This window comes from Pelodiscus sinensis, chromosome 4 (assembly GCF_052426305.1).
Source record: "Pelodiscus sinensis isolate ZL-2025 chromosome 4, ASM5242630v1, whole genome shotgun sequence".
Classification (NCBI taxonomy): domain Eukaryota; kingdom Metazoa; phylum Chordata; order Testudines; family Trionychidae; genus Pelodiscus; species Pelodiscus sinensis.
The window spans coordinates 85,678,850-85,690,919 of record NC_143055.1 but is presented as its reverse complement, the minus strand read 5'-3'; the positions used below and the strand labels follow the sequence as shown (position 1 = coordinate 85,690,919).

At 46.1% G+C, this 12,070-nt stretch overlaps 1 protein-coding gene across 3 annotated transcripts in view; it reads left to right on the top strand.

The window, feature by feature from the left end:
• The window catches only part of SCLT1 (sodium channel and clathrin linker 1), a 134,205-nt gene that overhangs the window by 72,759 nt on the left and 49,376 nt on the right, over positions 1-12,070 (top strand). For all 3 annotated transcript variants that reach the window (XM_089777978.1, XM_089777979.1, XM_089777980.1), the window contains one exon: positions 5,057-5,128. In XM_089777978.1, coding sequence (XP_089634104.1) covers positions 5,057-5,128 — 72 coding nt within the window. The remainder of the gene's footprint in view (positions 1-5,056; positions 5,129-12,070) is intronic.

Here is a 12,070-nt window from a genome sequence, read left to right as displayed (position 1 = left end):
GCCTACCTGCCATCGCAAAGATTCAAGGCGCTATGCGACCTTATTGCAGGGTGGGAGGGAGGGAGTGGGGGGGAAGAGTCAAGCATACTTTCTTTACCACAGCCCACACGTGTCTCCAAATACTGGGATTCATAGTAGCTACAACCTTTGTAGTCCTATTCATGAGGTTACATATGCACTGACTACAGTATTGGCTTGCAACTGTCTACATTCCAAATTGACACAGCCTCTCAAAGAGCCTCACGCTTCTACTGCCATTTCTACAGTCTCTTGACAGATGGATTTCTTCAACAAACCGACTGGCCAGTATACCCTTCCATCGCCCAGACCCATCAGTAGGGATCATGATGGATGCAACACTTCTGTGCTGGGCAGCCCATTGTGGTACAATGTCAGTACAGGGCAGATGGTCCCCATTGGTGATGCACCTTCATATCAACATCCTGGAGCTCAGGGCCATTCGCAGAGCATGTGCTTACTTCCTTCCCTGATAAAGGGGGAAACTATTGATGGACTCACGGACAACACACTCTCCATGTTTTACGTCAGTTGACGGGGGTGCTCAATCATGCTCGCTATATGCAGAAGCAATCACATTTTGAAACTGGTGTATCAGGAACCATATAACTCTAACTACCATATATATATACCAGGACAGCAGAATGCAAGGGCTGATAAACTGAGCAGACTTTTCAGAGCAACACGAGTGGGATATCAACACCAATGTTCTCCCCTCAGTTTTTTTATTTTTTTCTCTTTAGACCTCTTTGCAATGGTACTCAACTGCAAATGTCACAGGTTCTGCTCCCGAGCAGGGCAGTGCAAGAGATTGGAGGGGGATGACTTCACCATTCCCTGGACCACTCCCTACTCTACACTTTTTCACTGATCTCTCTGTTCTCCAGAGTGATCAACAAGATACGCTCCGACCAGGCCACAGTATTTCTGATAGCTCCTGCCTGGCCTGGACAACACTACTTCCCCTATCCGCACTACCTTTCAATAAATTAACCGATTCCCCTCACCCATGGTACCGCATCTCCTAATACAACACCACAGCAAAACATGCCACTTGAAATATCAAAACTCTGAAACTCCCCCTGGTGCCACATTGGGACTTGAACCTTGTTCTCAACACTCACCAGGCCACCTTTTGAACTACTAGCCACAACATCCGCACAATACCTGTCCATGAAGGTGGCCTACATAGTGGCAATAACATCAGCAAAACGTGTAGGCAAAATCGCAGCCCTCATGGCCGATCCACCTTTCACTATGTTTACTAAGGATAAAGTTATACTCAGGCCCCACCCCAAGTTCCTCCCCAAGGTCATGTCTGACTTCCACCTAAACGAACCCATATACTTACCTACATATTTCCCTTCACCTCATACCTTCTCCAAAGAGTCCATCTTGCACACATTGGATGCAAGGCGAGCTATTGGGTTTTACTTTGATAGAACCAAAGAGACCAGAAAGTCAGACAGACTGTTCATCTCTTGGTCCAGGCCATATAGAGGAATAGCCATCTTGGCACAACATATATCCAAATAGATTGCTAGCTGCATATACACAGCTTATGAACTTTGTGGGAAGCAGCCACCACAGATTATCAGGGCTCACTCCACATGTGCAATGGCCGCAACAACGGCCTTCCTACATAACATACTGTTGGCAGACATTTGTAGAGCAGTTATATGGTCCTCCCATCACACCTTTGCACAACATTCCACCCTACTGAAAAGACCCATACCCGTGACATCTCTGGCAGATGCAGTCCTTCCACTACATAAATTACTCCAGTGTCCACCACAATCTGGTAGATACTGCTACTAAGTCACCTGAATGGAGCACCCACAGGGACACCACTCAGTGGAGAAGAAGTTACTCACCCTGTGCGGTAACAATGGTTCTTCAAGATATGTATCCCTGTGCTTCACTACCCTCCTTTCCTCCCCTCTGCTTAGAGTTTTTTAATTGATTACAGGTAGAAAAGGAAGAATTATAGAGCTGTGGCAAGGAAATGATGCACTGGATCATGCCAAGCACCAGCCACACACAGATTTGCAGGGCTGCAGCCACAGAAGGTATACCCCAGAGCTTCCTCTCTTGGCTGCAGTCCCATAAACCTGCCTTACACTTATTGGCAATTTCTGGATAATAACAGCTTTTTGCTGGTAACCAATAGGTAGCAAATAATTACACACTAATGTATTAATGTTTTATTTATGAAAGCTAAAAATGTTTATAGCCCCTCCAAACGTCATAGGGCACCTAAAGCCTTGCTGCTCATTCCATGGAAGACACAGAATGTGCATGGTGGAGAAGAGAGAACACTATAAACACATCTTTACGCAGTGGCACTTGATTACACCCAATTACTGAATTTAAGATCTATACTGGCAGTTTCTTTGTAGGGAATGATACTTGTCTCCTAAGCCAATTAGAGATAAAGAGTAATGTACTGAGGATAAGAATAGTATATGGAAGGGGAAATGAACAAGAGGAATAAAAGTATTTATAAGGATATTCTATGGAAAATATTTGTATCTTACACATATAGTACTTTAAATTGAACAACACAGTATAAAAGTGAATTGTCATATCAAAGTGTTTTGTTTTTAGTCATTCTAGATATATGCTATTTTGACACTTCCCTGTGGACTTCTTTTTGAAGACACTAACTATCTTATAAAAATTTCTTTGTCACTGTCGGAGGCCCCCCCCCTTGCCAGGGGTTGCCACCCTCCTCTGGGGCATCACTCACACAGCTTGGGCCTCGGCCCGAAGCGTGGTTCCCCCTTTTAGGGGGAATACGACCTCCCGGCCTAACCCCCAAAGTTCACTGCCCCCACAATAGGGGAAATACGGCCTCCCGGCCTAGTCCAAAGTTCACTGCCCCTGTGATTGGGGAAATACGGCCTCCCGGCCTAGTCCAAAGTTCACTGCCCCTGCACTAGGTGAAATACGGCCTCCCGGCCTAGTCCAAAGTTCTTTATCCCAGCCCCCACTCGCCGGGGGTCAGGGAAGGAGGGGTAGGGGGGCCCGGGCCCTCCCTCTCCACCGGGCCCCGACCCAGGGCCCTAGTAGTGGCAGGCGGCTCCCACCACTGGCTTGGCAGGGGCTCCTCCCCGCAACGCCCCGAGCCCTCAGGGGCTTTTACAGCTCCCTGCCCTGGGTCACTTCCTACCCCCGGCCCGTAGCGGTCCCACCTGTCGGCGTTGGTCAGATGGCTGTACTGGTACTTCCCCGGTCAGCGTTGGAGTTGGCAGGTTCCGGTCCAGCACTCGGGTCACAAGGGGTCAGTCGGCGGCTGCGGCCGAGCCCGGCTCAGGCTCGGCAGTGGCACGTTCAGCCCTCCTGGCGACTCCCTCTCTGGCAGTTGGACACTAGCTCCAGCTCGGGCTGCAGTCTGCTCCTTCTGAGCAGGCCAGAAGCCTTTTGTACCTGCGCTCCCCTTGGAGCATGCCCAGTAGGGCTGTGTGGGTGGGGCTCTCTCCGCCCCCAGCACCGGGTGGTTTCCCTGGGCTTGAGTGCGGGGCGGGGCCACCCCGTCACAGGCACCCAGAGTTTTACCATTCTTCTGGAATTAGCTGGCTCTGCCTTTTATATGAATCCCAGGTCCATCCCACTTCTAGCAGCCTGAGAGTTGATTGACTAATTAATGTCAATCATTTGGGGTTCCCCCACGTGTAACATTTTCCTCTGTCACAAACAGACATATCTAGCCTTCTAAGTTTCTAGCCATCTCCCACAAGTAGATCCTGCTAGGTCCTTAGTTCCCGTATATAGAATCCTATATATCATGGAATCATAGAATACTAGAACTGGATGGGTCCTCTAGAGTCCATTCCCTGCCTTCATGGCAAGACCAAGCACTGTCTAGATCATCCCTGACTAGTGTCTGTCTAACCTGCTCTTAAATATCTCTAGAGATGGAGATTCTACAACCTCCCTAGGCAATTTATTCCAGCGTTTAACCACCCTGACTGGCAGGAGGTTTTTTCCTGAAGTCCAACCTAAACCTCCCTTGCTGCAATTTAATTTCACCACTTCTTGTCCTATCCTCAGAGGCCAAGGAGAACATTTTTTCTCCCTCCTCTTCATAATAACCTTTTAGATACTTTAAAACTGCTATCATGTCCCCTCTAGCTTTCTAGGTATCTAGTCATCTACCACAAGTGGATCTTGTTAGGTCCTTAGTTCCTATATATCCTTTGAGACTGCTGGGGTTTGGGTCACAGTCTTGTCCCTTAATTCACAAACCAATTATCTCTCCTGCTTCAGGGAGTGTCCTTTTAAAAAGTTATTGAGTCCTTTTCATTACCTTCCTTGGAGAACAAATTATTTTTTATCTATTTATAGCCTTTTGATCTGTTAGTTCTTAGCACTGGCAAAACAGTTGTGTAACTTTGGGTTGGTCACAGGATATAGCATCCTCAAGTAATAGCTTTCCCCATTGTCTTTCAGGGCTATGTCATGATGTTCTTATCTGGGGCAGTTATTCTGTGGTGTTCCTGCTTGTTCTTCCAGCTGCCTCCATTGAAGTAAAACAGTGAATGTATATAAAAAGCTTGGCACTAACTTTTTCATAGTTCTGTCTCCCTAAATAGGTTACATGCAGTATTTGTAAGATTATCAGATAGCGGCTCCATGTCCACCACATCCCTGTCATCAAATACACCTAACTACTTGTTCTCATTACCCTTAACTACTTTCTCAGTCTTTTTTCTCTTTCCTCTAAAATCTAGAGAACAAAGTATTGAAAAATACCGTTTTGTTTGTGTTATGTCAGTATATTTATTTTTAACTCTAATACAGTGTTCTTGAGGAATCTCAGAGTTTCCTCTCTAGAGGCAATTTGTTATTAAACATCTCCTCAGAAATACCAGGGCACAGGTTATTTAGCATCAGCATTCCATGGATAAAAGCCATATTTCATATGTTAGTGTACAGTAATGGTCCATATCTGTCAGTAGTTCCAGTCGCAGAAACATGCATCATAGGACAGAAAAATAGTATGTGCAGATTTAGTAAAATATCTTTTTAATTGCAGGTAGAGAATGCAAGGAAACATTACAATATACAGATATCTCGATTAACAGAAGAACTTTCTGCTCTTCAAATGGTATGTTCTGGACTATGTTCAAAATAACTATTATTGATCAGAACATTTTTGAATACCTTTTTGTTACATTGACATATGTCCATTTGTATTTATCTATTACAGTCCATTCTGTTTATAAGAAGCAATGACATAAGAAACAACTGCATACAGTGATCAAAACCACTGAAAAAATTATTCCCATATGAGCTAAAATACTCCACTGTTATGAACCATCCACTTTCAAAAATCAAATAATTTGGACTAGATATGATTCTTATAAAAATAGTGCACTGTAAACTGAATTATAAGAAAAAATATTTTAGACTTTTAGTAGGACTAACAGAAATTTACACTATCTCTCGTAAGCAATTTTGCGAATGGGGAATTCTCTTTTAGTAAGTTCTCTGTTCAAAATTAAAACTTTTGGACAAAAGTAATTACTTACAATTTTTAGAGGTTGACTATAGCTTCTTTTACTTTTGTGTTCTACATTACGTTAACTGAATAGAAGTATTTCTAATAGGGATATGAACAAGTAGTCAAATAGTCAATTAATCAATAAAATTAGGCTTATTGGTTTATCTAGTTGACTACTCACATTGCCCCCCCCCCCCACCTTGGCAGCAAGGGTTGGGGAGGAAGCAGGAGCTGGCTTAAAAGGCAGTCCTCCCTACCCCCCTCCAAACTGGCTCTGCAGTGCCACCTTAGCGTCTCAGGCTCATTATTAGCAGCAGCCCTTGTCCATGGGGGACTAGGACTCCCCATGGATGGGCTGCTGTCCCGAATCTGCCTCTCTCTGTGGTAGTGCTGGTGCTGGCCACAGACAAAGGCTGCTCCAGCTACAGCCCCTGTCTGCAGGGGGGATACACCAGCCCCACCGTGGACAGAGGCTGCTTTGCAGCAGTCTCCCCCCACTCCCTCCCCTAGCAGGAGCCTCTGTCTGGGGGCAGTTCAGACCCTCCCCGTGGACAGGGGCTGCTGCCACCCTGCGCTGGTGCCTCTGTAACAGGCAGCAGCACAGGGCCGCAGGCAGCCAGTCCATGAGGGGAGCTGGTTTTTAAACAGTCTCCCCTAGTGGACCGGCTCCCGCCTGGCACACCGTGCTGCTGCCTCTGATACAGAGGCAGCAGTGCAGGGTGCTCCCCGGGAGTGGGGCTCGATTGCACTGGCTGCTGGTCCCATTCCCGGGGACTATAAAATAATCAACTAGCCACTAAGAATTCATGCCGCTAGTTGACTATTCAGTTAACTGATAGCTAACATCCTTATTTGCAATTATCTATTCTTAAAGATAAATTAATTGTCATTATTTGTGCACTTTTCTTTCTGTGCTCATGTAGATCTGCTGTATATACAATAATGAATAGAGTATCACTCAAGAAAGATTTCAGTAGTACTCATTATATCTGTCTTATCCCATAAGGATGTGGTTTGAGTTTAAATTGGACACAGTTCTAATAGATCATCCCTAAGTATTACTATTTACATGCCAGTAAATTGCTCTGTCATTGAAGACACAGATATTGGCAAATAATTTCTCTACAGAGTTTGGATCACTGTAATACTGATCCATGGGTAACTGTACAAATGAATCATAGATCATGTATCAAACAGAGGGAGTTGAATGATTTAACAGATTTATATGAGAAGTATTCCCATATACCCTGAATTTTTCTGCTTGTCTGTGTCTCATATTGGGACAAAAAGTTCAGGGCAGCATGAATGATATAAAAAAATACTAGAAGTGATAAAATTTCCATTTCTTGCCAAGGAAATGAATAATGGGTCAGATTCTGTATTGTACCTCTTAGGGAATGCAATACAGAAGACACAACTCAGGTGAAGAGAGGCAAAGGAGCCATCCACAGCAAGGACTAGACTGTGTGTGTACAGGATACACATGTGTTAGATACTTCATAGAAAAAGACTAATAACCTATAATATTTTGCAATGATCAGACTTTTTCCCATGAGAAACATCTCTACTAGGGATGTTAGCAAACATGTATTTGTGTAAACGTATAACCACTGGATTTTTGCCTGTAACCCAGGGGGCAGGCAGGACCCGGTGCTCATGCCTGTTCCCCATGACTCTCCCCATGGTTGCTTCTCTCTGAGGCAATAAGGCGGTGGGGAGCGGGGGGAGAACAGGTGGCTCTGTGGGACCCGGCTCCCTATGTGTATCGGCTCCTGCCTGTCCCCTCCACCTCCCACGCTGTTGCTTCTCTATCCAAGGCAGCAGCCTGAGGGGAAAGGCAGCTCTGTGTTGCCTCTCCCACCCCTTGCTGCCTCTGATACAGAGGCAGCAAGGGGGTGTGTGTGTGTGTAAGTGTAACCATTGGATGAACGGATGAGTCCAGGTTTATCGGTTAATCATGTAAACGGCTATATGCTAACATCCCCAATCTGTACAGTGATTCATTTTTCCAGCCTTTGAGGCAGTCTTTTAAGTTATTCTGGGTATGTCTACACTACAGCGCTAATTCGAACTAACTTAGTTCGAATTAGTTAATTCGAACTAAGCTAATTCGAACTAACGCATCCAGACTAAAAAACTAGTTCGAATTAGCATTTTGCTAATTCGAACTAGCATGTCCACATTAAGTGGACCCTGAACCGGGGTTAAGGATGGCCGGAAGCAGTGCCGGCAGGGCATCAGATGAGGACTTAGAGCGCGGAGCTGCTGTGTCAGGCTAGCCGAGGGCTGTGCTTAAAGGGACCCGACCCCCACCCCAGACAGACAGTTGTCAGGGGTGTCCCGCTTGCAAAGCAGTCCTGGCTTGGAGTGCCCTGAGTGCCCACACTGGGCACATCACAGCACTCGGCCATCAGACCGGCTGCATTTGCCGCAGGCTGCCATCTGGGGAGAGCGGGCAATTGGGGGGCTGCAGGAGAGCTTCCACCCCCAGAGGCCCACAGAGCCTGCCCAGTCCTCCCCATCGGGGGCTCGTACCCCATTCCTCCCTCACCTCCTTCCACTTATCCTTCCCTAGCCCCCCTTCCTGATGTACAAAATAAAGAAAACGTGTGGTCAAAAATAGAATCTCTCTTTATTGAACAAAATTCGGGGAGACTGGGAAAAGGAGGTGGGAGAGGGGAAGAGAGAGGGTGGGAGAGGGGAGGGCAACTAAAATGATCAGAGGTTTGGAACAGGTCCCATATGAAGAGAGGCTAAAGAGACTGGGACTTTTCAGCTTAGAAAAGAGGAGACTGAGGGGGGATAGAATAGAGATCTATAAAAGCATGAGTGGGGTGGAGAGGGTGCATACAGAAAAGTTCTTCATTAGTTCCCATAAAGAAGGACTAGAGGACACCAAAGGAAAGGAATGGGTAGCAGGCTTCAGACTAGTAACAGAAAGTTGTTCTTCACAAAGCAGTGTCAACCTGTGGAACTCCTTGCTGCAGGAGGCTGTGAAGGCTAGAACTAGAACAGAGTTTAAAGAGAAGTGAGATAAAGTGATGAAGGTTGGGTCCATGGAGTGGTGTCCCTGCCCAAAGTTTGTGGAAGGCTGGAGAGGGATGGCACGAGACAAATGGCTTGGTCACTGTCTTCGGTCCATCCGCTCCAGGGTCCCTAGGGTTGGCCGCTGTTGGCAGACAGGCTACTGGGCTAGATGGACCTTTGGTCTGACCCAGGACGGCCATTGTAAGCTCAGGGCTCAGGGTCGGGGGGTCTCAGTGGACCACCTTGATTTTCATGCACACCTGCTCCTGGGTGGCCAGGCTGGCAGCTCTCCTGCCCTAGATGGCCACTTTCCTGTGCCTAGTGCGGAGGTCGTGGACGAGGTCCACGATCTCCGCACTAGACCAGGCGGGTGCCCGCCTCTTGCGGTCCCGGGCAAGCTCCCAGGAGCCTCCAGCTGGGTCCCAGGAAGAGGGGGAGGGCTGGGGGGCATCGGGTGGCTGGGTCGAGCCGTGCCAGGTGCAGGGTCTGCTAGCTGGGTGCTGGCAGGCTTGCACCTGGCACGGGCACCGTAGCCAGCCCGTGCCCCTTTAAGGGGTCTGGGTCCGGGAGGAGGGCAAGAGAGTTTCCCTGGTGTTGGCCAGAGTGGCCACCAGGGAAACCTGGGGAGGGCTAGCCTCCCACTAGTTCGAATTAAGGGGCTACACACCCCTTAATTCGAACTAGTAAGTTCGAACTAGGCTTAATCCTCGTAAAATGAGGTTTACCTAGTTCGAACTAAGCACTCTGCTAGTTCGAATTAAGTTCGAACTAGCGGAGCGCTAGTGTAGCGCCTATCAAAGTTAATTCGAACTAACGTCCATTAGTTCGAATTAACTTTGTAGTGTAGACATACCCTCTGAGTGTTGAGTAATAAAGTGAAGTTATATAGTCAATACTTTTACACCTACTTCTTTCACAGACGTGGCATGTCACCTCGAGGACTATACAATGCATGATTCTTAAACCTCAGCATTTCTGCTGTTTATATGTATATCAAATAAAAAATGAAAAATGCATTTCTTAAAATACATTGCCTAGGAATATGAACAGGATTAACACTGTATTCAATTATCAAGTAACATTTTTTTCTTTTAGTTTTTCTCCTACTTCATGAAAACATTCTCATTTTGAGGAAAGACATGTTGAAACTAACAAAAAAAACCCACCTTATTTTGGTAGATACTTGTGCCACAGTCACAGGTGACAGTCACATATTGTATATTTTAGCTGAAGGACATAGAGACAGTTATAGTAAATATTGCATAAATGTTTACATTGTAAGCGGCCTTTTTCTGTTGCATAACCTTTCATCTTTTGGACTGAAAAATTCATGGGCATTTGATATCTTCCTGAGCATTAAGAATTTTGTGAAGTGTTTTTTTGTTGTTGTTTCAATCATTTGGGTGTGAGTTGATCATTTTCAAATACAGAGTGGAAAAAGACATACTCTTTTACCATTATAAAAAATTATTTGCAACCCTCTTGGACAACTCTAGCTAGTGCTTGATTTTCGTTAGAAACTTGAAATACTGCACACAGGTAGACACTTGATCAAACCCTAACATTTTGGTGGTTATGTACAAATCTATTAACTTTGGTAAGGACTGCTTTATTCAGCATACAAAAACATGTACAGCCACACTTGTTTCCTTCTGTGAGAAATATACACATTGAGAGAGTACTCCACAAGCATTAAAGTAATTCAGCTCTACTTTTCTTGCCTTATTGAATGCATATTTTGCACAAGACTCAGGATCCTAATAAATAGTTCCACAAAGAGGAGTTTCTTTGGGATTTTGTGTTTTGTTTTTCCTAATTTAAAGATTCCTAGAAAGCACCATTTAAAATCAGTGTTAAATTTGAAAAAGAAACCACTGAAGCCAGAAAATGTCAAAGTTAAAATTCCTCAAGTAACATTAACTTCTTTGAGTGGTGTCCCTGTGGGTACTCCACTGCATATGTCGGGCTTGTCCTGGCACCGCAAATCAGAGATTTGTCAGCAGTGGTTTGCCAGACCGCATATCAGACACTTTTGTGCCATTCGTGTTGTTTCTTAGAACATGTGGTCTGGCTCCCACCAGCTCCTCCTAACCTTCCCTCTCGTCAGATCCTGTCAGAAGTTAAATAGTTGTTAGTTGATAGTTTGATAGCTAGTTGTAGTGTTAGTAGTCTTAGTTTGGTTAATCTTAGCAGTAGGTTTAAAGCCGCTAAAAAAAAAAGGATACACGGACTTTGCAGTACTGTACGTTTAACAAAAGAAAGAAGAGAAAATCACTTGAGGAAGAACAATGCCAGGATCACTTGGTTTTAAAAAAATGTGGAACTTGCCAGGAACCTATGCCCACTTCGGACAGGCACTCCCGCTGCATTAGATGCCTAGGTGAGGGGTATATCCTGCAAAACTGCCCTCACTGCTCCAAGTTAACAGCATGAGCGAGAAGGGACAGGGAAATGAGGCTCAAAATGCTTTTATTTAATAAAGCACTAGAGCTTTCACAGACTGAGCCCTCCCTGCCCAGATCGGACTGTCTTCGAGCCGAGAAGCGACGGGCCATCTTGCCAGTGCCTCGTACTTTTGTGAAAAAGAGGCCCTCTCCAACTTGCTCATTGCCAGCAACCAATGTTAGCATCAGAGATAAGCCGGGCACTTCAGGGATGACTCGTACTTGCTGTTTGGAGAAAGTGAAACCAAGCCACAGCACGTCGGCACCAGGGCCAAGTCTACCATGAAAATCACCACCAGCGGCACTGGTGTCATGTGTGGCACTGCTACCAGCCTTGGGGCCGGATTCTGCAGCTACAATTGCAATGGCACCGCCAGTGTAGTTGGCACGATCGGCACCGCCAGCACAGTAAGCACTGGCACTGTCTCCAGCAATGCAGCCAGCACTGGCACCTGCATTGACCACACCTTGTATGTAGCCTATAGACCAGTCAGCATTAGCGCAATTGTTGGCACTGGCAAAGGCCCACCGTAAATCACGAAGGGTCATCACTCCTTCCCCCAGTCCAGAGCATATCACATTTTCTCCTGAGCCTTTTTCCCCTTTACCAGCTCCAGTGGCTCCACCTGTGGGCCTGCCATGGCATCGAACTACAATAGAATACCGGGACTCGTCGGCATGCAGTTCTCTTTCACCCCATTATTAGTATAGGCACCGGCATACATCCTTATCTCCTATGCTGGCAAGACGCCGATCCAGGTCACCTAGATCACCCTCACTCTCTGTTCATTCACTACCATGATGACAGTAGGAGCATATACTCTTCCAGGCATTCCTTATCTGCCAGATGTTACTATAGTTGTAACCATGGTTATACCTATTATGAACGCTGTCATCCTACACATCACTCCTCACAGCATCATTTCTGCCATTGGTCACCTTTTTTATACCAATCAGAGCCCAGGCGTGGCCATAATAATTCTCCCACCTCTGCTGACACAAGACCCCCCCCCCCCCCACTCCTACCCAAAGCACATCCCAGGCACTCCCAACATTCTGACCTTGAAGAGGGTCA